This window comes from Martes martes, assembly GCF_963455335.1.
Source record: "Martes martes genome assembly, chromosome: 1".
Taxonomy (NCBI): domain Eukaryota; kingdom Metazoa; phylum Chordata; class Mammalia; order Carnivora; family Mustelidae; genus Martes; species Martes martes.
In genome coordinates, this window is record NC_137888.1 from 11937073 (window position 1) to 11963278 (window position 26206).

The window sequence follows — 26206 nt, forward strand, 5'->3', positions numbered from 1 at the left end:
TCATCTGCATTCGGCAGTGGTCGGTCCTGGAGATCGGCTCTGACTCCGTGCACCTGAGCCAGGATTTCTTGGCAGTCATGTAGGGGGGGTTCCCAGTCAGGGTTAGGGAGCAGTGTCGCTGGGTTTAGGGCTGTCGGCTCCTGGAACAAAATTCTGGTAGGGTTCAAAAGCAAGCCCTGGTGATGGGTCAAGCAGGCATTGCTGGTCCGAGGATTGTTTGAGTGCCCCTTCGATGGCATGCGGGGTAGTGACGTATAGTTCCTGCCCCATAGCCGGCTTATCTGCATCTTTAACCATGGTGGCCACAGCAGCAATAATTTTTAAGCATGGAGGCCATCCAGCGGCCATGGCATCTAATTTCTTATAGAGGTAGGCCACCGGCCTCTTCCAGGGGCCTCTGTATTGAATTAGGACTCCCTTCGCCACCCCTTCCTTTTCACCCACGTAAAGGTGGAAGGGCTTAGTCAGATCAGGCAGCCTGAGTGCCGGGACCGAAAGCAAGGCTTGCTTAAGGTCATTGAAGGCTTTGTTCATGGCCTCAGTCCACACAAAGTCCTGTTTTTGTTTTGTGGCCTCGTAGAGGGGCCTAGATATGACAGCGAAACCAGGGATCCACAACCGGCAGAACCCGGCTGACCCCAAGAATTCACGCACCTGGCGGATGTTTCAAGGCTGCGGGATCCTCATGATGGTCTCCTTCCGTGCATCTGTTAACCATCTTTGTCCATCTTTCCATTTGTACCCCAGGTCGCTCACCTCCGTTCTGCATATCTGGGCCTTCTTAGCTGAAGCCCGGTATCCCAGAGTTGCTATCCTTTGCAGCAAATCCTTGGTGCCTTGTAGGAAAGGCATGTTTCCTGGTCCTCTGCTGCCAACAGGATATCATCTACATATTGTAATAGAGTCAGACTAGGGTGCTCGGCACGGAACTCACCTAAGTCCTCATGCAGTGTCTCGTCAAAGATGGTGGGCGAATTTTTGAATCCTTGCAGTAGTCGAGTCCAGGTAAGCTGGCCACTGATGCCCTTCTCCGGGTCTGCCCATTCAAAAGCGAAGAGGTCTTGGCTCCTTGGGGCCCCTTCTCCGGGTCTGCCCATTCAAAAAGCCAAGAGGTCTTGGCTCCTTGGGGCCCCTTCTCCGGGTCTGCCCATTCAAAAGCCAAGAGGTCTTGGCTCCTTGGGGCCCCTTCTCCGGGTCTGCCCATTCAAAAGCGAAGAGGTCTTGGCTCCTTGGGGCCCCTTCTCCGGGTCTGCCCATTCAAAAAGCGAAGAGGTCTTGGCTCCTTGGGGCCCCTTCTCCGGGTCTGCCCATTCAAAAGCGAAGAGGTCTTGGCTCCTTGGGGCCCCTTCTCTGGGTCTGCCCATTCAAAAAGCGAAGAGGTCTTGGCTCCTTGGGGCCCCTTCTCCAGGTCTGCCCATTCAAAAGCGAAGAGGTCTTGGCTCCTTGGGGCCCCTTCTCTGGGTCTGCCCATTCAAAAGCGAAGAGGTCTTGGCTCCTTGGGGTCCCTTCTCCGGGTCTGCCCATTCAAAAGTGAAGAGGTCTTGGCTCCTTGGGGCCAAGGGCAAGCTGAAAAAGGTGTCCTTTAGGTCTAGTACTGTATACCAAGTCTTGTCTGGGGGCAAGGTGGAGAGGAAAGTGTAGGGGTTTGGGATTGTAGGGTGCATGTCCATTACCCGTCAGTTGACTTCTCTCAAGTCCTGGACTCGTCTATAATCATCCGAGTGTGGCTTTCGCACTGGCAACAGGGGAGTGTTCCAGGCCGACTGACAAGGCCGCAGTATGCCCGAGTCTAGCAGTCGCCAGATGTGTGGGATGATCCCCGTCCATGCTGTGAGAGGCATGGGGTATTGGCGGATCCTGACTGGATCTGCCCCTGGCTTTAGTTCAATGTATATAGCTGGCCAATGTTGGGCCAGTCCCATTCCCCCAGTTTCTGCCCACGCTTGGGGAAACTCCTGCAACCAGTGGTCAATGTCAGTCATTGGTGCTGGAGGCACTTGGTGAAGACGATATTCGTCCTCGAGGTTCATGACAAGCATCTGGATTGGATGCCCCTCTTTATCCAGAACCTTTGTCCCTCTAGGGTGGAAACTAATTTGGGCTCCCATCTTGGTGAGTAAGTCCCGGCCTAACAAGGGGTAAGGGCACTCAGGAATGACCATGAAGGAGTGGGATACCTGGCCCACACCGAGGTCCACTGTTCTTCGGGTAGTCCATGAATATTGTTTACTGCCTGTGGCCCCCTGTACCCATGAGGTCTTATTTGTCAATTTCCCTTCAGGCTGTAGCAAGACAGAGTGCTGTGCCCTGGTGTCTACTAGGAAGTTAATCAGTTGCCCCTCCACTTTAAGGGTTACCCTGGGCTCGGGGAGGGGTGCCGAACCCCGACCCCCCTAGTCATCTAAATCTTCAACCTCCGAGATAGTAGCGGAGGCCTTTGGTCTTTTGTTGGGGCAATCTTTTATCCAGTGGCCTTCTTCCTTGCAATAAGCATCTTGGTTTTTATTCAGTTTGGGGCGTTCTCGACAGCGGCCATCCTCCTTACCTGCTCCTGAAGCCAACTTCTTGAGACATCTCTGTTTTTCATGTGGGTCATCCGTGGTTGTGGCCAGTAGGATCTTAGCCAGGTTCCGGGTCTGACGGTCACTTATCTTAGCCTGTTGTTCCTCCAGGCTCTCTCTGTTATTGTAGACTCATTCTGCCACCACTATCAGATCCTGTAGGCTCTTTTCTCCTAGTCTTTCTATCCTCTGCAATTTTCTTTTAATGTCTGGAGTGGCTTGGTTAACAAAAGCCATAACAATGGCAGCTCTGGTTTCTGGGGCCTCTGGATTCATAGGGGTGTACTGTCTGAACGCCTCTACGATCCTTTCTAGGAATGCCGCCAGACTCTCATCTTTACCCTGTCTTACATCATATACCTTAGCCAAATTGGTAGGCTTGCATGCTGCAGCCTTGAGACCTACCATTAGAGTCTGGCGGGAGACCCGGAGCCTCTCCTTACCTTCTGTCGAGTTGTAGTCCCAAGCAGGGCAAGACAAGGGGAAAGCTGCATTTAAGAGATCGGGGTTCTGAGTCGGCTGTCTGTCGTCACCCAGGACAGACTTTCGGGCTTCCACCTGGATTCACTCTCTTTCCTCAGTCGTAAAGAGAACCTGCAAGAGGAGCGCTTGGGTGGCTCAGTGGGTTAAAGCCTCTGCCTTCAGCTCAGGTCATGATCCCAGGGTCCTGGGATCGAGACCCGCGTCGGGCTCTCTGCCCAGCAGGGAGCCTGCTTCCCTTCCTCTCTCTCCCTGCCTCCCTCTCTTGCCTACTTGTAATCTCTGTCTATCAAATAAATAAATAAAGTCTTAAAAAAAAAAAGAGAGAGAGAGAGAGAGAACCTGCAAGAGCTGCTGACAGTCATCCCAGGTGGGCTGATTGGTGAAAAGAACAGTATCCAAAAGACCAATCAGATCTTTTGGGTTATCGGAGAACTTTGCATGTTGGGTTCTCCAGTTGTATAAATCACTAGTAGAGAATGGCCAATATAACATCGGCTGTCCCCTCCGTTTCATTGGGGGGGGTCCCATGGCATGAAGGGGAAGGACAGTGGAATCGGCCGGTCCCCGGTTTGGGGCTGGGGCTGCCCGATGGGTGCATCCATGTGTCCCTGCCACCGGCCCATGCATGGGGGCCCCTCCATCTGGGAGGGGGAGTGGCACTCCCTGGGCAGCCCCTGATGCTTCTGCTGGAGGGGCAGATGGGGGGGGAGGGGAGCCCTGGTAGGGCGGTGGAAAAATCAGGTCCTCCGTGGGAGTGCCCTGAAGGACTGGGTAAAGCAGAGTCTTTGGTTCGGGCTCTGTTTTCTTGTCAGACTTAGGAGTTGGGTTCCGCAGGGCTAGGATCTTGGGTGTAGGTCCTGTTTTGGGAGAGAGAAAAGGTTTAATCCAGGAGGGAGGATTCTCGATCATGTCCTGCCAGACCAGGATATAAGATACTTGGTCAGAATCCTCCCTCTTGGTCTAAGCCAGAGGGAGGATTCTCAATCACGTCCTGCCAGACCAGGATATAAGGTACTTGGTCAGGGTGGCCGTGTGGTTTTTCTCTGAAGATGATGGCCTTAACCTGTAAGATAATAGGCAGTTGAGAAGTTCCCTCCCGGGGCCATCCAACATTAAAAGCTGGCCACTCAGACATGCAGAAAGTCTGAAACTTTCCCTTTCGTACATCTGTGCTCAGGTTATGAGCTGACATCCAAGAAGTGGTCAATCATCAGAGACCCTGACATCCAAGAAGTGGTCAATCATCAGAGACAGAAGGGTAGTCTGTGTCTGTCCTATCACGCCCTCAGTCCACAGCAAGACAATGACACTTACGACAATTAACATGAACACACTCACACAGACAAATGATCCCATGCAGCCGCAAAGACAAAACTGAAACTGAAAGTAAGTTAAGGGAGGATCCGACCGCAATGGCAGCCAACTTCGTCCTCCAGGCGGGGGCAAGGGACGTCTCCCAAGACCCCCGGTCGACGGCCGGCCAGCGCATCTGCTTAAGCCAATGTCGACCCAGATGCTGCTTGAAATTCCTACAGGTAAAAATGCAGATTGGAGCTCCCAGAAAGTATGCACGCAAACAGGAAAACGAGTGCACTCACCAGCCAACACAGGACCCTCCGGGTCGGAGTCCTGGGGGTCTCTCAGATCTCGGTGGAACCTCCAAATGTTGTGCCCAAGTTTCGTACCTGAGAGACCACCAAGGAGCCAACACTGATGCAATCTCACGAGGGTTTATTCAGCAAGCTTAAGCTTGGGTCCAAGCATACCCGACACAGTGGAGTAGGGACTTGGACCCCGAACCAGGTTACAGTCAAGAGTTTCTAGAGGCAGAGTAGGGGTGGACTCAGCAGTAGGTGATTGGGCCAGGACTGCTGGCCCTATGGTCTGTTTTTCTGGCATGATTTATTACAACGTTAAGCTATCCTATTCCTGATTGGTCTTTGGTATGGCCTGTTGTTTTCGAAAACTTTGGTCAGTCTTCCTGGAACCAGGGGTCATTTACTGGTCACGGAGACCTAAGATGGCTGCCGGGGCCAAGATAGCTGCACTTATGTCAAGGCTAGACTTGAGGTGGGTACAGCCTTGTTTTTCTTGGCCTCCACAAGCATAGATTCTATAAAGAGCAAAAATATAAATGCACACATTTGGATCTAGTACTTCCCATTGTTTCATTCTCCAGGTGTGACCATTTTCCAAAGCTTTTCATTGTGGCACTGAATATTATAGCAAGATGGGAAATAACCTTATCATCAATTTTTATGTGGCTGGTTTAATAAATTATGGTACATTCCAACAATAGATCAGTAGGCAGCTGGGTTAAAGAAAGCCAACTTTATGTATGGACATGAACCAAACTTCAATTTACATTAAACTAAAAACACAGTTTACATATGTGTAAAAAGGTAACTCATAAAGATACACTTATTTGCTTTTATGTTCATAGAGTATGTCAGGGGGATCGTGAGGATTTTAATTCCTGCGTTACTGGAAAGCTTCTGGGGATGGGTGGGCTCTTTTCACTATACGAAGGCCCTTTGTCACCTTTTGAATTTCGAGACATGAAAACGAATTCACATATACGCACGCACGTGATGGAAAAGGCCTCAAGTCTGTGGATACGAAGGGCAAGCCTGTGAGTTCAACCTCACAGTCCGGTACCCTGATGGGGCCTTGCCAGTTTGGACTGTGACGTCTGTGACATCTGTGACGCGAGGCTGAAATGCGTCACAACCAGTCCCACTCATGCAAGCCAATTTCCCTTCCGTTTCTGAAATTAGCTATGTTTCAGAACTGCTCGCAAACTTCGCATTCTTTCCCAAACGCTAAAACACTTTTGCTTTGCGCATAACAGAGCAAGGGGCTAAAACACCAGGCCAGGTAACAATTTATCATAAGTGGGATTCAATGCTTTTCAAAGTGCTTTGTAGCTACAAAGATACAGAAATACGAAGTGTGACTCGAGAGAGTTAGTAATTATTACCATAGCACAACTCAACTTAGTTTGGGGTAGACTATCCACCCTGGGACCCTATTCTGACTCACCTAACCTGGTTTCTCTTTCTGGCTCCTCCTCCACCCCTTCCCTCTCTTCTTTCCTCTCCTTTCCAGCCCCCCTCCTCTCCCTCTTCTCTCTCCTCCTCCTCCCGCTCTCTTTGCCCCTCCCAGAGCTTGGCGGGAGGTTTCCTCTCGTGACCGACTACGCTGCAGAAGAGCGGAAGACGCACTGCAGCACCGTGGGCCGCGGGCCAACCGAGCCCACTCTCGCCTCTCCGTCTCTATGATCCTCCTTGTGACCGGTCGGATCGCACCGGAGTCCCAGAGTTCCGTGCCAACAGTCCTCCACGCCGACAGAGGACAGCGCAAAAAGCTGACGTTCTCGCGAGAGGCACGGAGAGCTCTCCACGTAGTGAGGGTGCGAGCGCATGCGCGCTCGTTGGTGCGCGGTAGACTGAGGGAAGACGGGACCCGGCTGGAGCCCCAGAGTGCGCGCGTGCGCCGTCGCGAGCTTGCCGCCGCCGGGCCCGCGGTGTGGGAACGGGTGTGAGACCGCCGTGCGAGCCGCGGGAATGTTCCGAAAGGCCCGGCGAGTGAACGTGCGCAAGCGGAATGACTCGGAGGAGGAGGAGCGAGAGCGCGATGAGGAGCAGGAGCCGCCACCGTTGCTGCCGCCGCCGGGCACCGGCGAAGAACCGGGCTCTGGCGGCGGCGGCGGCGACAGGGCCCCTGGGGGGGAGTCGCTGCAGGGCCCCGGGCTGCTGCCGCCTTCCGCGCTGACCCCGGGCTCCGGGGCTGAGGCCGGGGGCTGCTTCCCCGGCGGCGCGGAGCCCGGCAATGGGCTGAAGCCGCGCAAGAGGCCACGAGAGAACAAAGAGGTACCCCGCGCCAGCCTGCTCAGCTTCCAGGACGAGGAGGAAGGTAACCGCCGCGCTTCGGACCCCAGACCCCAGCATCCCTACCCTGGGGCCCCCACTTTTAGTCCCCGCATTCTCTGGACGCCCAGCCCCCGCAGCCCGGAACAGAGCCCCTTCGCGCCCGACCTGCTGCACATCTTTCCCCGCCTCCGGCCTTCTGCTCCTGGCGGAGGACGCGTTCCCGCGCCACCACCAGCCTTTTCTTAACCACCGCCTCCTCCTCACCGTCCTCCTGTGCATTTCCTGCTCTGAGGGCCAGGAGCTCAGATCCGTCGTTCTGAGTTTGTCAAGTGGGAATTCAGTGTCCCCTGTCCTGCTTTTTTCCTGGCGGGCGTGTTTCAGGGTGAACTTGAGTTGGATCCCCTGTCTGCTCTTGGCACGGTCTGAGTCCTCTGCAGGTCACTGTGTCCACGCCTTTGGGGGGATCTGTCCACACATCCTTGACCAAGAAGGCTGGGTTTGTAAAGAGGAATCCTAAATCTGGGATCAGAATCCCCGGAGTTGAAGCTCTGGTTATGAGTGACCTTGGGCCAGTCCCTTGCAAACGCCGAGCCTCAATTTCTCCATGAAAATAAGTAGAGGTACAGATGTACGGCTTTCCGCGCATTAATTTTTGGGCAATGAAGAGACGGTGTAATAGAAATTGAAGGCAATTTATCCAGTCGGGTGCGAGAGGCCGGGTTGCAATGGGTTTGGATTTCTGATTATATTTGAGCCTTAAATCGAACTTCCCGACTAGTTGTATGTGTATGTAACCCAATTAAGTGCATGCTACAAAAAAAGAAAGACTTTTGGATATCTCACTTGTATCTTGATGCAAGATTCTCTCATCTTTTCGGGAAGGTGGGCCTTTCTGTTTCTCTTTGACCTTCTGTTATTTCTTATTTGTTTGAGAGGACCCCCCCCCCAGATTTTTTTTTTTTTTTTGATGATGCAGAAACTATTCGGTAAAGTGTTTGCATTTGACTTTAAAATTTTCAAATCAGAGACAGTGGATACATATCAAAACTTAATTTTGAAAAGGGCTTTGCTCTCAGCTTAGTCTTGAAATAATATATGTCAGGTTGTGTTGGTTATAGATTTACTCAGACTTGACAGCTCTCTTACCCAGCATCTTTTGACTTTGGATTTTTTTTTTTTCTGATAATAAACTAATTAAGTACTTTTTCAGTGATTTTATTTTTCTCCTGAGGAAGACAACAGGACATAGGAAAATTTTGTGTAGTCACAAGTGTTAATGCCTTTCAGAAAGTCTCAAATTTGCATTATATGAGGTTAATTTATGAAGTGGACAGCTTTTGAGAGTCTGTGACAGATTTGGAATAATTTCAAATTATGTAATGCTTTGGGGTGTATGAGTATCCATTTGGTGAATGCAAAAAGCACATAAGCCCATGTGAAAGTTAGAAGGGAAGATACTGTCTGAAATGGTTTCTACAGACTTCATTTAATTTCTTTTCTAAGAAAATGAAGAAGTTTTCAAAGTGAAGAAATCAAGTTACAGCAAAAAGATAGTAAAGTTACTTAAGAAAGAATATAAAGAAGATCTTGAAAAATCGAAGATTAAAACAGAACTCAACTCATCAACAGACAGTAAGTACCAAACTAATAGGATTCTTTTGACATAACAAAATGAAAGCTCTTTTCACAGGGATTGATTGAATGGATTTGCTATATATATCATGAACTTGTTCAGTTGATTCTGCTGTTGTCAAAGGTCCAGATTGAGTATTGATACAGTTTTGTTATTTAATCTAATACAGTTGCACAGTAAATGCTTTTTTTTTTTTTTTTTTTTTGTCAGAGAGAGAGAGAGAGAGGGTAAGCACAAGCAGGGAGAGAAGCAGGCTTCCCTATTGAACAAGGAGCCTGATGTGGGACCCGATCTCAGGAGCCTGGGATCATGACCTGAGCCGAAGGCAGACGCTTAACCGACTGAGCCACCCAGGCCATCCCAGTAAATGCATTTTTAAAAAAGACAGAGTCCTTGCCACTGGAAAGTTTCTGCTGTAACACCTGAATCTTCCTCCAATTTTCCTGCTAGTCTTCAAACTGCTATTAACCAGAGAAAGGAAGTTTCCCACTTAAGCCTGAGACCCAGATTTATTCCTGTTTAAGATAGTATTGTGTAAGTTCCTGTACTTGGATTTTATATAGACAGGTGTTCAGTTCTTTGGTGGTATTTCCACAGTTAGTTTAATTCTTGCAGAACTTTGAGGAACACCTTGGGGTTTTTTTTGTTGTTGTTGTTCTTTTTAAAGATTTTATTTATTTCTCAGAGAGAGAGCACAAGCAGGCAGAGTGGCAGGCAGAGAGAGAAGCAAGCTCCCTGTGAGCAAGGAGCCTGATGCAGGACTTGAACCCAAGGCTCTGGGATCATGACCTGAGCTGAAGGCAGCTGCTCAACCAACTGAGCCACCCAGGTGTCCCGGAATGCCCTTGTTTTAATGTTTCTTGATAGTACTGTCCCATTCAGCAGCCCTATCAGATACATGGATGACGACTCCTCAGAGTGAGGCTCCTGCCTACATTGTACAGACATTTCACAACACCCTTTCACAACTGAAGCTTAACAGTTTTAAGGAGTTATTTGTCTTGGAGGGAAGTGGATCCATTATAATATCCTGTGGTCTGAGTTATTCTCATGCAAATGTCTTAGGGCAATCTTTTTATTCTGTAGAATTAAGGATAGAATTATTATTTCACGGGTTTTCAGCCTCAGGCTTAATGTAAAAAAGTATGTCATTACATCTCAAATTTACAGTCTAATTTTGGAGACAGTATCACTTAAATGTATAATTGGACCCAGTGTTTGGCAAAATGTCCAATGAATGGTTTAAAGAGGAACTGCATTTTTTTTTTTTTTTTTAGAGGCAGGAGAAGGAATGTCATATATAAAGTAGAATATGAAAGTGGATTTTTTTTTTAAGATTTTATTTATTTTTTTGGCAGAGAGAGATCAGAAGTAGGCAGAGAGGCAGGCAGAGAGAGAGAGAGGAGGAAGCAGGCTCCCTGCCCAGCAGAGACCCTGAGATCATGACCGGAGCTGAAGGTGGAGGCTTAACCCGCTGAGCCACCCAGGCGCCCCATAAAAGTGGATTTTTGATCATTTAAATTCCAAAAGATGGGACAGGGAAGATAGTGGGTGTATTACCATATTTTAAAGTGACTAAGTTAAGAGCAAGTACATCTGTCAGATCAAAGTGGATGATTTATAGAGGAAGTAGAGGTTTAGGGTGAAAGGTACGTTGTTGACAGGTTGTGAAGGATGTTTAGTATCCAGTAAGGGGTTTAGAGTTGCTGTTGGGTGGCTTGCCAAGATGGTGACATGATAAATGCCTTTTGAAACCTTAACCTGGTATTAACGTGCAGAATGGATTGGCACAAGGAGAGATTGGAGGCCTAAAACAGTTTTAAAATCAAGGGCCAGCTTTGATCCATTAATAGTGAGTTTAAAAAGGTCTTAGTTGAGTGACACTGAGGCTTTTCCTGACTCAATGGGAAATTTTGGATGAGTTAAAACTGTTCGCTTATGGGTGTGGGAGAAGAAAGAAAGGATTATTTGAAAAACATTCCAAGGGAAAAATTGCTAGGCTTGATATATACTTTAGCTGTTGGATTTAAAAGAAACAGTCAGACTTTGAACTTTTGTGACACAGTGACAGAGAAAAATGCTGTATTATATATAGAAATAGGGAAGACAGGTAGGAAGAGGAGTATTTTTAGGGGAACCAATGATTTCAGAGTCTAGGAAACTGCTTTTTTCCCCAAATCTTTTGAAAACCAACTGCATGCAGTATAATAGTGCAGGAAAGGTCAGGAGAAGTGAGAAAGGAGCACTTAGAAATTGAAGCGAGTCTGGAATTTATGAGATCTTCTGTGACCTGTGACCTTTGTCTGTGACAAAGACTTCTACCTTTAATAAGTGTACGCTCAGAGAAGAGGATTTACTAAATAAAATCATAAAGGCCAAAAAAGAGATAGGAGAAGTTTCAAGATGACGATGCTCATTTGTATGAAAAAGTACCGGAAAAGTCGAAAAGAAAGGACCAAGGAGAGGCCGTTGGCAGTGTTGCTATTGTTTTCTTTCTGGAGGAAGATGTCTGGCAGAAGAGACAAGTCCGCTAGCCAAGCTCTATCTGTTTGGATGAAGGAACATCTTTTGCTAAATTGCTCAACAATATTGTATGAATTTGTTGTAGCTTCAGTCATTGGGTTAGCTGGTATGGGAGCTTGGACTGAGAGAAATCAAAGGCTATTTGCCCAGGTTGAGGCACAAGTTGGTGATGAAGTAGAAGGCAGCAGGTCCACACTGCTTTCTAGAAGTTTGTCAGAGAGAGTAGTAGAGGAAAGTCACCAGAGGGACCATTGGGATCAAAGAGAAGTTTTTTGATAAGGAGAAACCCGTGTTTGTAGACAGAAGAAAGACGAGGGAGAGCCTGATCAAGTTTAAGGTAAAGAGAATGTTCATGGGAGTAAGTTTCCTGATTTGGTAGTAGAAGAAATTGAGGGTCCTCTGAGAGCCTAGAGAAAGGTTATTTAGTATCTCTTTACAAAGACATCTGGAAGGATAATACGTGTCCACTAACAAAAATTCAACTGTAACCATGTTGTGCACTTGTATGGGTTTGATCGTAAAATGTATTTGCTTGGCCTTTTTAAAATATGCAGAAATCATTATCTGAATGTATATGACCTTTCACAGTTCTATTAAAAGCCATTGATTTAGTTTGGGTTTAGAGTAGAAGGAAATGGGTTGTTTTTGACTCCCATCTAACCGTATCTGTCTGAAAGGTGAATTTTTAAATCTCATAGCATCAGAATGCACTTCAGAAGGAAGGCTTTGGCTAATGAGGTAGGATGGTAGATGAGGAAACTGGGGAGCCTGAAACATAATGACCTAAGTCTTAGTAAAGTATAAAGTGTGTGTGGGGGGAAGTGGTATTATCCCTTCGATTACTACTGAGGGGAACGGAATATGGTTTGAAAAGAATAGAGAATCTTTGAAACGCTTTTTGGGAGTGGAACATACTAGAGAAACAAGAGAATATCATATTTAGAATAAACTTGTACTATTTCATTATATTCTTTGTGTCTATTGTGCGCCGGGTTCAGTGCCCAAGGTGCAAAACACTTTGATTTTCTTGATTTTTGCCTGCGACTGATGGTGCAGTAGGATTATTTAGTCACAAGGATGTAAAGCTCCATAAAGTTACAGTGATGCCTCCTGGAACGCAGTGACAGTGGCAGGAAAGCAGTGTTACAACTAGTCTTGTAAAAGGCCTCAGAATTAGGGAGCGCTCTGTCCAGATGGCAGAATATGGCACTCTGCAGCCCCCTTCTGGGTTTACATGTGGTTGTTTTTAGTGCCACCTGGTCTCTGACTTGTCTTGCTGTCTCAGTTCCAGGTTCCCAGAAAGAGAATTAGGTTGTCTCTGTTTTGGTCACAAAACATGCTTGAACATTCAGTCATGGCAGTGGGGTCAGAGTTGGATTGTATAAACGTGGCTTTTGGGTCTTACCCTTTCGGGTGGTGGATGACAAGTGGTTGTGAATGATGAAGATAATCCTGAAGTATTCATTACAGAGAGGTTTATGTGGTCCATAAACACTGTTCTTGATAGAAAGCTGCCTCAAAGGGGCTTAGAGTTTAATGAAATGCTGATACTAAGTGAAATAATGCTTCAAAGAGGTATGGACAGTTACCAGTGGGAGTTTAGGGGGAGAAACAGTTAATTTTGATAAATTTAATAAAATTTTGATAAAATGAACTCAAACTGAAATGGAGCAGAACCTCCAATGCACCCCTTTGATCCCTGTATTACTTTTACTTCCCAATTAATGCCTATTATTGGATATTTCATTTTCGTACATCAGTGGTTTGAGTTTTTTATAAATAATTAAAATAGTTTAAACTTGGACAAATTAAGCCTATAAGCAAATAAAAGAAGGCCTACTTAATTTATACATTCTATTTTAAATATATTTTAATAGCTTTTTTCACAAATGTAGGTGAACCACCTTTGGACAAAACAGGACATGTTAAGGACACCAGTCAAGAAGATGGGCTGATCATCAGTGAACACGGTGAAGATGAAATGGATATGGAAAGTGAGAAGGAGGAAGAAAAGCCGAAAGCTGGTGGAGCCTTTTCAAACGCTTTATCTTCTTTGAACGTTCTCCGTCCAGGTGTGTACTTGCAGATACTTCTCAGAAAGAAAGGAGGCCCTCAAGGAGGGGCCGTGTGGAAAGATGGTGAAAGAAGGAATTAGCTAAGTGGTGTTTCATATGACATTCCTGTTTGAAGCCCAGGTGTTTCCTTTTGCAAATAAAGTGAAAGAACTAGAAACTTCCCACTTTTTCTAGGTTCATTCTCAGGCACTTTTGTTAATCAGAGCAAATGTGGGGCTTTAAGTCAATGGATAAATGGGACTAAAGTTTTTTTTTTAATGTATTTCAGATTTAGACTTAAACTTAATTTTTAGAAATCTACTAAAAGCAAAAGTAATTGCTATTAGTGTTATGCCCCCACACTCTTCCTTTTACTTCTAAGAAATAGTTTGCAAATCTGTTTACTGGGTGACCAGTTTTCCAATAAAAGTGTGTAGCGGGGGAGGAACAGCGTAGTAAATTAAGATGCGTTTACATGATGGGAAGTTCCAAAGCTATTAAAATAACGTTAGACAAGTAGGGAGGCATTAATTTTTACTGTAGGTGAAAGGTCATTTTGATTATGTAGTAGGATATGCTTTATCTCGTCCATGAATATTGTTAGGCCATTAAAAATTGTATTTATACCAAACAACATGGAAAAAACATACTGTGCTTTAATATGAGGCAAAATTAAGTACAGAGTGATGTATTCAGTATGCTTACAGTTGAGTTGAAGATTATTTGAAGCAGAAACATGCTATAATGGTTTTTGAAGGTGTGTTCGTGGGCACCTTTTTTGTTTACTTTCTAGTTCAGTAATATGATTTGATTGTTTTTGTTTATTTCTGAAAAATGAAAAAAAATCACAGTTAAAGTTGCTGTGGTGGATTTTCCCTTCCCCTCTTTCTCATACATATTGCCATTACATATATATTTTTAGTGTCCTTATAGCAACTTCTAGTTTCCATTTAAGCTAAATTAAAAGTAAATTAGTTGGACTACAGGCACAGTTTGGGAAGGGGGCACCAGCAACTAACATTAGACCATCCCTACGACAGGGTTCTCTTGCTGAGATTATTTTACCCTTCATATTTTCAAGAAACTAGAAATGTTATGCCTTAATATCTCCGTCTTTCATAATCCTTGCCATATGTTTCCAGGAGAAATTCCCGATGCAGCTTTTATACATGCTGCAAGGAAGAAGCGCCAAATGGCCCGAGAATTAGGAGATTTCACTCCTCATGATAATGAGCCTGGTAAAGGCCGCCTTGTTAGAGAAGACGAGAATGATGCCAGCGATGATGAAGATGATGATGAGAAGCGCCGCATAGTTTTTTCTGTGAAGGAAAAGTCACAAAGACAAAAAATCGCTGAGGAAATAGGTAACTTGATTTGATAAGATAATAAGCCTGTTGCATTTCTGTTGAATATGATTTGCTATTAAATAGAGTCAAACAGAAAGTACCCACATTTACTTAACTACGTTTAATGTTTGAAGACTGTTTTTGCTTGGGTACAAGTGTCCTACCGGAATTTTTTTTAAAGCCAAAGCTCGACTGTGATAGCGAATGTTTATTGAGCACTTCCTGAGTAGGCAGTGTTGTGTTAAGCACTTTACATGCATAAATTTATGTAATCAGCTTAACATTCTTTAGAAGCCTTTAGGTTTTGTTCTTCCCTTTGTCGATTTGATGTCAAACTCACAGATTAGGAAACCCTCCTAAAGTTTTAAGATTATGTAATACTTAGCCTTTTGCTTCAAGGGATACCTTGGCTAAGACAAACAAAGTCAGCAGTATCAAAGGCGAGGAGCTCATGATTGACGTTTTAGGAAGACTGAATGAATACCAGTAGTTTGCTTAATCTTTGTGAAGTGTCAGGATAGCATCTCTTCCTTCCCTGCTTTTCTGATATTTAATTTTCTTCGCTGCCATGACTGCAGGCATCGAGGGGAGTGATGATGATGCTTTAGTAACTGGAGAACAAGATGAAGAGCTCAGCCGATGGGAACAGGAGCAAATAAGAAAAGGAATTAATATCCCTCAGGTAAGAACTGCAGGATTGCACTTCAAAAATTAAAAAGTAAAGGAAAAACCTTTATTGCCTGTTTCGTTGAGTTAAAAACATATTGCACGTTGAATTGAATCTTTGACATTCATTCAACTAATGTAATTAAGATAATCACATAAAGTTGAATTCCAATAAGCTTTTAAAAGAAACTGTATTACCTTTTGCTTTTTATAGCCAGAATGATGGAAAAATTGGGGCGCCCGGGTGGCTTAGAGGATTAAGCCTCTGCTTTCGGCTCAGGTCATGATCTCAAGGTCCCGGGATCCAGCCCTATGGGATCCAGCCCTATGGCTCTCTGCTCAGTGGGGAGCCTGCTTCCCCCTCTTTCTCTGCCTGCCTCTCTGCTACTTGTGATTTCTCTCTCTGTCAAATAAATAAATAAAATCTTAAAAAAAAAGAATGATGGAAAGATTTCTGGTTGTGTACATCAGTGTTTCTCAGAGTGGCCCTTCAACCACTAGCAGCAGCAGCAGCTGGGAGTTTGTTAGAAATGCAAATTCTCACCCTCTTGAGATCAGTGACTGAGAAACTGGGTGGGGGTACACAGCCACCACTCCCAAGTCATCCTGATGCACACTGAACTTGAGAACCACTGTTCAGATGAAATCTTTCTTTTCTGTAGAGCTTATTATTTCTGACTTTAGAAATTATTTTGTGGAAGGTGGAGTTCTCTGATACGAAAACTTAACCGTAGATGAAAAGTCTTTTCCTTAATAGTTAAAACAATTTGCTTTATAGAATTAAGTAGAACAGTGGAAATGTTGCATAAATGTAAACTATTTTTGTTACTGGTGTTTTGACACAGAATTTTGTGCATGTTTGGTTTACGTTAAGAAAATAGGGTACTTAGATGGCATTCTCTAGTCTCTGCTATCTATTTATTCTCTACTTTCAACAAGTCATTTGTTCTCTTCCGTTGATAACATGGTGGCCTCGGATTATTCTTTATGTCCCTTTCAACTCTAAACTTCTTTGATATTATGTTTTCCTGAAAATAATTAGAAATGAATCTAGTCAGGGTTTTGAAGGGGCGGGGGGGTGGGAGGTTGGGGGAGCCAGGTGGTGGGTATTAGGGAGGGCACGGATTGCATGGAGCACTGGGTGTGGTGCATAAACAATGAATTCTGTTACGCTGAAAAGAAATAAAAAAAGAAAAAAAAAAAAAGAAATGAATCTAGTCATCCCATTAGAGTTAGAATGTTCATCCGGCCCTACCTTTAATTGATTCTGAAGAGCTCTGCATCTATTTATTTTAATTAACATAGTATTTGGAAAATGGTATAATTTTTGCTGGTTTTTTTTTTAACCCCAATTCACATTTATCCCATTTCTTTTTCTAGGTTCAATCAAGTCAGCCCACTGAAGTGAATATGTACTACCAGAACACTTACCAGACGATGCCTTATGGTTCCTCCTATGGCATTCCTTATAGTTATACTGCCTATGGATCATCTGATGCCAAATCTCAAAAAACAGATAATACAGTCCCTTTCAAAACTCCCAGTAATGAGATGACTCCCGTTACTATTGATTTGGTAAAGAAACAGCTTAAAGACAGGTAGGGCAGATCAACTTCTTAAAGACCTGTCCTCTAGCTTTCTGTTCCCTCAGGCAACATGTAGTCTGGGGTAGCAGATGCAGAATATCGGCAAAGAAGATTCACTGGCCCATCTTCAAAAGCTAAACAGAAGATGACTTCATACTTTGTTCTGCTACCTTCTTGGATTACTTCTGTGGAAGCCTCGAAAAGTTATAAAAAATGCCACTCCATGATCTTGTTGAAGACAGTTCTGAGTTCGTACCTCTTGGACTCTGAAAAGTGTAGTCAAGATATGGGGGGAAAAGCAAAACAGATTTTGGTTAGCACACCAAATAACTTTATATGAAGCCTGTAAACTGCTTTTTTTTTTCTTTTTCTTTTTCCTTTTTCTATTTTTTTTTTTTTTGACAAAAAAGCAGTACAGATGAAAAGATGGCACTCCCAAGTATTAAATTCTAATAGTGGAACTAAGTGCATTATTATAATATTGCAAGAGTCCTGACAGCATTGATTTTTGGATGTAAATGTGTTATATTTATCCTTTTGTGTTCTTAAGGTTGGACTCCATGAAAGAACTGCACAAAACAAATCGACAGCAGCATGAGAAACATCTGCAAAGCCGAGTGGACTCTACCAGGGCTATTGAAAGATTAGAAGGGTCTTCTGGGGGTATTGGTGAACGGTATAAATTTTTGCAAGAAATGCGAGGGTATGTCCAAGACTTGCTTGAGTGTTTCAGTGAAAAGGTAAGAATGCAAAAATATTAATCTCTTTGACTAAGGCAAAATTAGGGAGGTCTAGACGACCTTGTTTAGATCTTTTCTGTATTTCTCGGGAAGTGTACACTGAACTCAGCTCTAGAAGTGATGAAAAGCCATGCTTCATTTTCTTCATTAGCGACATTCTATCTTGGGGGTGGCAAAACAGTGCCTTTGCTGAAAACAAAAAAGATAAAGCGTATTTAAATAAGACTTTGGCAAGTTGTGCTTAATATAATGGTAGATATGGCCTGCCCTGAAATATTGGAATATAAGGGACTCTGGTGGAATTTTCTTTTTTATGGTTTAGGTCTAAACTTATCTTTAAACTGTTTCTACAGATTATTCCAAATAGGCATAAAGTTGCAAAATTTTATTAGTTTTTTTTTCTTTTAACTCTAAATAAAGTTGGTCACCATTGCTGCTGATGGTTTTTAATCTAAATAAGCCTATGCTTCGTCCATTTCAGGAACTGTAACATTGGTCATAATTTCTTTGAAGGCCTCATTTCTTCCAAGTTTGTTTTGTGTTTTTTTGTATGCTAGTCACTTGGAATAGTTTTTGCATTCTACTATACTGGTTATTTGCATTTTTAAAATTAGTTGTGCATAGGATCCTCTTCTCAAATGACCTCTTGATTTTTCTTTTTTAAGATAAATGTATTTGGTGCATTGGTTTATTAAGCATTTGTAGTCTTAAAGAAAAATTAATATCTTTGAATATGCTGTCTCTAAACTTCCAAGTGATTCAGAATTAGAAGGCACATTTTACCCTTTTTCTTGGCTGTGTGGATTAGCATAGAATCTGTAAGCATAGTATGTTTGAAGGAGCATTTTATCATCTCTTCTGATTACTTCAATACCCTAAAGCCAAAGACTCACAAAAGAACACTGCTAGCCTGTCTTCCTCATGGGTCTTGATGGTTCTAGACAGTCTGTGGTCTGATGTAGGCTGAGATAGCGTTCACAGGGTCTTATCTGTAGCGTTTATCACATTCTTGTCTTACCACCTGATTTCTGGACAAGCAACTATAGTCTGAGCAATGATATCCCTTGTGGCAGATCACTGGCTTAGGGTGACAAGTGCAAGGGTGGGAAAGAAACCTAGGTTTGACTCTGCAGGGGGCCAGAGTCAAGGTGGGAAGTAGACATAGGTGTCAGAGCTGGTGGTTGTGTCCTTCCTATTAATAAAGTCCTTTTGAGCCCAGCGGAAATGGTGGGAGTCTAATAACTTTTTGTGGCTGGAGAAAGGATCTTTGTCTTAAACCATACTTTGTAAGTGAGGTTTGTCCCTGTGGAGTTTTTTCCTGGAAGTATATGAGCCTCTGCTTTAGAACTTTGTCAACTTAAATACTTGTAACTGTAAGCTTAACTGTTAAAAATTGATGGTAATGTGATCAACTAGATTATGTCATTCTTGAACTAAAGAGACTACTAGGACGCCTAGTTCATATAGTTTTTTAATTGCTGTTTTAGAAATAAGTAGTAGTATACTTTATTGATCTCAGTTACCATGTTCTTAGAGAAATCACTTCAGATGTGCTAATGTGGTTCCAGGGTCACTTACGGGGTAGATAATCCTTTCTTTTAAGGATGAGTATTTTATTTCATTTTGACATTTTCGTATGCATTGAGTTTTATTAAGAGACTGCTTCTAAGTTAATACTTTCATATATTGTCGCCTTGGAAATATTAGGAATAATTGGATACATTTGAATATTCATTTTATACTATAAAAATTTATTAAGGTCATAGAAAGATAACTTCTTTGTTTTTTTCTCTTTTGTTATGAAAGTTTAAGTAGTTTTTAATTTAGATTTTTTAATTATTTAAAGATCATTTTAACTTTCCATTGTTTTGTTTCCCTGTAGTCAATCTTCCTTCTTGTGTTCTTCACCTTAAATTTGGTCTTGAAATAAAAATAGTCAAGAACAGTTTTGAGTTTGGAGAGGGTAAAGAAATTGTCATGGTGCATACTCTTGAGACAAAATCAGTACTGTTAAAAAACATGAAAGAGAGCTGAAAAATGTGTTTGAAGGTTTTTATTCTCAGAATTTTCTCAGCTTTGTTGAAAGGCATTCCAGTTACCTAAACAGAATACTTACATTATCAGAGTTTTTAACTATAAATTGAATAACTGTCTGATGCAACCTTAGGTGTGTAGCTCTCACAGTAGAGGAATGTTAATAATCTCCAGGACTGAAAGAATGCACCTTAGATATATAGGTACATTTACTTTTCATCCTGTGTGGTGTGAAAAAAATAAGAGGGTGGAGAAGTGTAAGTCCAGTAATACAGCACTGAATGCTTAAAAAAAATCGCTCATTGTAAATTTTAAAGATAGAGCCTATGGGCCCAGCTGTCTAAGATAATCAGTGCAGATTTGGGGACATTGTTGCCCATGGTGTGGCATATTAGAGATTAAAATAACTCCATCAGTTTGATCTTTCTGTGAACATTTGCTACTTTTTCAACAGAATCATGCAAGTGTATAAAATTGCTTTTATTACAGACATCTTTGAATTCCACCTACCTTTTTTTATTTTCCATTGCAGTCTGTTCAGTTCAGGAAGCTGCTATAACACTTGGTGCCAGTGTTCCCAAACTCTAAATAATGTGTTTTCCATTTGCACTAACCATCAGGAAACTAGAATTTCTGGTTTCCTCAGGTATGTGTAGTGGTTGTTAGTGTTTTGTGAAAGTTTCATAGCATTTGGTTTATAAGATAAGATATTGATAAAGAAAGTTTTCTGGTTGTTTTTTTTGTTTTTTGTTTTTTTTCTTTTTAAGTGAGGTTTCCTTCTATAAGCTTTTGTACTCTGTATGAGCCGAGTGACTGCTTAGCTGTGGGTATTAACCTGGAAAAATTCATTGACTTCGTAAACTGATAATTCATGTGATGGATTTTATTATTTCATTACAAAATGTGGAAAAATTTAAATATTTACTAGCTTTCTGAGTTTGAGATATTGATACTAGGTTAGTGAAAGCTGGAAATGTTGCCTCACTACTGTAAGTGAATGCAGTTCACATTTAAGAATGTGTAGTAAAGCTACAGTGTAGTGTGACATTCCTACGTTACTGTTAAGGTACTTGGCACGTACTAGTGGCAGAGCAGTTTAAGTGTCCAGAATTGGGCAGTTAGCAGACTCCCATTCTTACCTGCTCGTGGAGCCTTTTTTACCTGCCTTTACCTGCCTTTTTTTGGTACTGCACAGCAATAATGGTTTATTTTAAGCTACAAAAATTCTGAGGTAGATCATGCTGCTGGAAAACTAAAAATGGACTTTAAAAGACTTGCAAGTACTTTATTCTGAAAGAAAAGCACTACAGTTTTTGACATTTCTTTACTTGCTCTCTTTACTAATACTGAAGTGTTAAGTTTCCTAACCAAACTTTTACTCCAATAACTAGGCACTGGACATTATAGCTGTATATATGGATTAAAAGAAGAGATGTTTCCCAAACATCGTAGAACTGAATTGCAGTTTGTGTCCCATTGGGAGTTCATGATTGTTCTGTCCATAGAGGGTACTTTTTCAGAAATCCGGAAATAGTGTGGAACCCTCAACTAAGTAAGCAACTGAGGAGTTTGGTGTTACGGAGTGTGTTGTATTTTTACAGGTGCCACTGATTAATGAACTTGAATCAGCAATACATCAGCTGTACAAACAGCGAGCTTCCCGCCTTGTCCAAAGACGACAAGATGATATTAAAGATGAATCTTCGGAGTTTTCAAGCCATTCAAGTCAGTCCATCTTGAAGGTTTTTATTATTCATTAAACAACCTTGTTTACTTAGTGCAGCCTAATTGAAAATTAGAGAGCTTAGCTTTTTTTTTTTTTTTTTTTTTTTTTTTTAAAGAAACACATTTCCTTGCTCTTGTGTCAGGTAGTTCTAAAAGTTACAACAGCATGTCCTTGGATTGTGTTTAAGAAAATAGAGTGTTGCAAAGGAGTTCAAAAACGTGCACTGATATTCTATCAATCTTATTCTTCTGTGGACATATTTTTTCACTCTTCAGAGTATAGAGAAGATAAGAGCACTATTATATCTTAAAACCACTATCATTTGACCCCAGTTGATTCCCCCCCCCCCCAATTTTCATCCTGTTCATAGCACTAATACAAATGCTATTGTTGATCACAGTGAAAGATTCTTGAGTTTGGGGACAAGGAAAATACTGAGAGGGGGTTTTAATGACATAACAAATGATACAACTCCAAGATTAGGGGATTTTGAGCTTTACATCTTAGAGAAAAGCAAATTTTTTTTTTTATTCTTTAGTTTGCCTTTTATACTGGGGTTTTTTTAGTAAGTCGGTTGCCTCCAGTTCTTGAAATTTTAATGTAAAAATTCAGAAATTTGGTTTATATTCCTTCCATTAAGAGATGTGCTATGGAAAACCAAAATTAATTGGAAACCTCTCATTAAATAGTTTAGCTGAGATTCTTTAACCACAAGTTTTAAACCTTTTAATTCCATTTTTCCATTGTGCTCCATATTCTTGGGTTCTCTGCTAGGGATTTTCCCAGCCTGGATTTCATGTGGCTTCTTTTGTCATCTCTTTGTTCCCTGTGTCAGCAGTTCTAAATGAGGCATACATAAGAATTACTGTAATATTAATTTAAAATGCAGGTTTCTTGGTCCTGTCCCCAGAGATTTTTGCTAGGTCTTGGATGGTGACCAGTATCTTCTTTGTTAAACAATCAAAGGGCCCTAGTGTTACTCTTTTTGAAAACCTTGCTTTGCCACACAGGGTGTCCCCTAAATTAGATGTTGGATCTTTGAGAAGGCATCCTGTGTGCAGGATGGGTTTTGGACCATTGTAAAGAGGTGATAATATGGCCCTCAGAGCTGAGTGAGACTCAGACCTGAGACACATGAATGGCTTTGTCCTCTTATTTTTTGCCACACAAACTTAAATTGGTTTACTGCCATATTGGGCAGCTAGATGACTAACGCAGGCCTTCCAGATCACTTTAGATCCTGGCAGAACCAGAATTCTGGGGCAGATTACAGGTAACCTATGAAAGGAAGTAAATTCCTTTTTAAATTAAACGGTTTGTATGAGCTGTGCATCTCATCAAATACCTTTTCCTGCCTGTTATCTGTTCTTTATAATTTGAAGCTATTTATTTACATGATATTAGAAGTAAAGGTTGAATGATGTATGTTAATTAGACTGAGAGTTGGAAAGAAATTGAAAAGTAATGAGAAAGAGAAAAATACTGCCTTGGAGGGAAATATTCATTGTTAAATGTTGGAGGAAAATTAAATGGGACACTAAAGTATCACTTCCATTTCTGATCTTTTTTTAAAGAAACAAAAAACCCTGCGTTTCATCTGTTGAGATTTGTGAACTTCCCACAATTACTGCATATAGTTCTTAGAGCGGTGAAGGAGGCTATCCCTTGAGTCATCTACTCTCATATCTCCATAATATACTATAGAATCTTACAAACATTGCGACATTTTAAGTATTTATTATAGCAATGAACATTCTTTAAAATATCTCTTGAATGAAGGATACCCCGTAAAGAGACAGGAATCATTTCTATAGTTTGGGACTTGAGCTGATTCACCTGTGGTGTGTGAACTCATTTGAGGTACAACAGGGGCATCTTTCTTATTTACCATGCTCATCTTGCTTTATAATTGCTGAACTCTGGAACGTCCTTCCTGATGTCAGAGCGATTTTGAAGTATGAATGAACAACTCAGAAAGTCAGCTTTTAAAAATAGTTGGGTCTCTGACAGTTTGGGTACACTGAAATAGAGTGCTAATTGGGGGTTTGTTTTTTCCTCTTGCTGCTATTGGCGGCACATCTCTGATATTGGGGAAGAAAAATGCAAAAGTCTTAAATTGGTGTCTTTTACTTTATGTATGATTTTCCCTGCATCATGTCCCCTGGGTTGTTTGCGTCTGTTACAGCCCTTGTCTTACAGACTATCTTCATAAAACGTAGAAATGAGGGAAGTGTTACAGGCATTGCCCCCACTCCTTCTCCTACCCTAGACAAGAGCTTAGAGGACTATTCTCTGGAGAAAGAGAATGGGTCCAGAGAAAAGACCCTGAGATGCTAACATCTGGGAGCCCCCAACGCAAGACTCTGTCCGAGGGACCGGATGGAGAGACCTCTTTTAGTTACCTCCCACCTTTGTCCACAGCACTACCAGTTTCGTTCTCTTATATGAGGTAGTTACTGACCATAGAAAGAGCAGCACACACAGTAGAACCAAAGGGACTGAGGAAACAAAGACAATGCAGGCCTCAGAAGAAAATATAAAATAGACTTGCTGTCCTTTGGAAGGTAATAGGTGCCCTCCATGTGCCAGAAGTAGAGGATGCTATAGAAAGGAAGTATTCTCAGAATAAGAGCCATCTCTTAGGAATTAAAAAGATAGTAATGGAAATATAAATTTAAATAGGAAGGTTGGAAGCTAAGGCTAGAAAATTGGCCCAGAAAGTTAAAAAGAGAGAGAGACAGGAAATAAGCAAAAAAAAAGAAGGGAATTGTGCTTTGAAAGAATTTGTTTGAAAAAGCATAGGTTGGTTCTCTTAGATCCAGTTTTCATTCTATATGTTGATTCTGCCCTTTATTCTAGAAATAGTAATGAGAATAAGTTTCTGTACAGCAAAATCAGAATAAATAGGAAAAATTAGTAAACTGCTGAAACAAAGCTGTTTTCTCATCCTTCCTACCCATGTTTCTTTTCTGTTGTATCATTCAATATATGATGCTTCTTCCTTTAAAAGTAATCTATTATTTTTCCCTTTGCACAGGTAATTTTGATTTTTAATTTATTTGGTCATCATGATAGTATCGACCAGTTAGTTCTGTTACAAGTAGATATAAAAATAGTGATTAAGCCCAGGTGTTTTTGTGTAGGGTTATTGAACTCTCCATTTATTTTTCTACTCCTTTTCATGGGTACACAGCATAATACTGAGATTTGCTCTAAACTAGAAAACTGTCTGGTTTACCAGTTACCGCAGAATCCTGTCGTTGAGATTAGCAAACAGTCTATCATTATGGCTTATTCTGTGCAAACTCTTTCCTCAAGATTGTTGAAGGAAGGCTTTTAATTTTAACCATCGTTGTTTTACAGATAAAGCTCTGATGGCACCAAATCTTGATTCCTTTGGGCGAGATCGGGCACTGTATCAAGAGCATGCAAAACGTAGGATTGCAGAACGGGAGGCCAGGAGGTAATTTTAAAAGTGCTTGGTGTTGCTTTGTTTGCAAAGGGAGGAATCTTTTATCTGGTTTGGGAACATGATGTTTGTTATTTAGGACTCGTCGGAGACAAGCCAGAGAGCAAACCGGTAAGATGGCAGATCACCTTGAAGGCCTTTCCAGTGATGATGAAGAAACTTCTACAGATATTACAAATTTCAATCTGGAAAAAGGTTAGACATTTATTTGGAAGTGAGATTCATTGCCACTTTGGTTTCTACTTGGGTGTGCTTTTTACCGTAAGATGATGTGAAATTTTGTGGCCCCTGAATTGGAATCAGTCACTTTCTTCTTAATGGTAAAAACTTGCACCCATTTTCATTAACTGAATATAATGATGATGAGGTCTCAAAAGTAATGATGATACCTGGTCATGGGCTTTATTTAGTGCTCGTGTCAGGCGAACGTGATAACCACACTATGGAATCTATTTAGTACTTGTGTAATAAGTGATATTACTCTTCAGAACCATAGAATTTTAAGTGACAAGGAAGAAAAAGTGTGTCCGATCACAAGAATAGCCCTAATGCATCCTGTCCTAGGAATGTAGAGCTCGGACATGGGACATTCAGCCCTGAAGTAAACTCCTGATTTGGGGAGTTCTGAATAATTTCAACCAAGATGAGTAGTTAATACTGTTATGTGCCAGGAGTTTCTGGAAGAGTCTTCAGAAGTTCTTCATTTCCTACCACTGGTTGTGATTATTTGGAGTTCTGTTGGCTGCAAGCCATTTGGAACTTAGTTGGAGAAGTCTATTTTTCTCCCACTTTTTATACTGAATCTTTTTAAACAGAAATTATAAAGCATAGCACAGTGATCACCCAGGTACTTGTCACCCAGATTCAACAGTTCTTACCATCATTTAACCAAGTTTGCCTTAACTTTTTGAAGGGTGTGTGTGTGTGTGTGTGTGTGTGTATTGTTGAACCATTTGAAAGTAGCCTGTAGACACCATGATACTTTAAACACTTGAGCGTATTTAACTAACAGTTCTTTATATTGTGTCTGTTGAGTAGCAGTTCCCCCAAAACAAAACTCTTGGGACTGTTTTTGTGGATTATTCTGTATTTTCCAAACCAGGATCCACACGAGATTTCCTGCCCCACTTTTGGTTGTTGCATTTTCCCTCTAGACTTAATGAATATCCATGAGTACCTTACACATATACGCACCCCCATTGTTTGTTTAAGACATTAAGAATTTGAAGAGACCAGGCCACTTACCTTGCTGAACTTCCTGCATTCTAAATTCTAGATTTGTCTGTTTCCTCATAGTATTAATTTGTTTTTCCATTCACTATATTTCTATGTAAGCTGCCGTTTAGATCTGAAGACTTGATTAGACTTGATCACTGATCATGATGCACATCTGATATTTATACAGGGATTTGTGGACTGAAGAGCAATTACGTCATGCAGTTACTCATGGTTAATATACCGCAGTAACTGAAAACTGACTAGTTGGGGGACAGGTGGGATTTAACTAAACTCT

General features: G+C 42.0%; 1 protein-coding gene across 2 annotated transcripts in view; it reads left to right on the forward strand.

Annotated features, from left to right (window-relative positions):
• The first annotated feature begins 6247 nt into the window (after positions 1-6247).
• PAXBP1 (PAX3 and PAX7 binding protein 1) overlaps positions 6248-26206 on the forward strand; it is a 33535-nt gene continuing 13576 nt past the window's right edge. For both annotated transcript variants that reach the window (XR_013967201.1, XM_080809741.1), the window contains exons 1-10: positions 6248-6959; positions 8420-8548; positions 12968-13144; positions 14269-14490; positions 15051-15154; positions 16519-16736; positions 17275-17464; positions 21100-21223; positions 24588-24687; positions 24773-24888. Coding sequence is in view for 1 of the 2 variants with exons in the window: in XM_080809741.1 (XP_080665867.1) it covers positions 6611-6959; positions 8420-8548; positions 12968-13144; positions 14269-14490; positions 15051-15154; positions 16519-16736; positions 17275-17464; positions 21100-21223; positions 24588-24687; positions 24773-24888 (1729 nt within the window). In the remaining variant the exon portion in view is untranslated. The remainder of the gene's footprint in view (positions 6960-8419; positions 8549-12967; positions 13145-14268; positions 14491-15050; positions 15155-16518; positions 16737-17274; positions 17465-21099; positions 21224-24587; positions 24688-24772; positions 24889-26206) is intronic.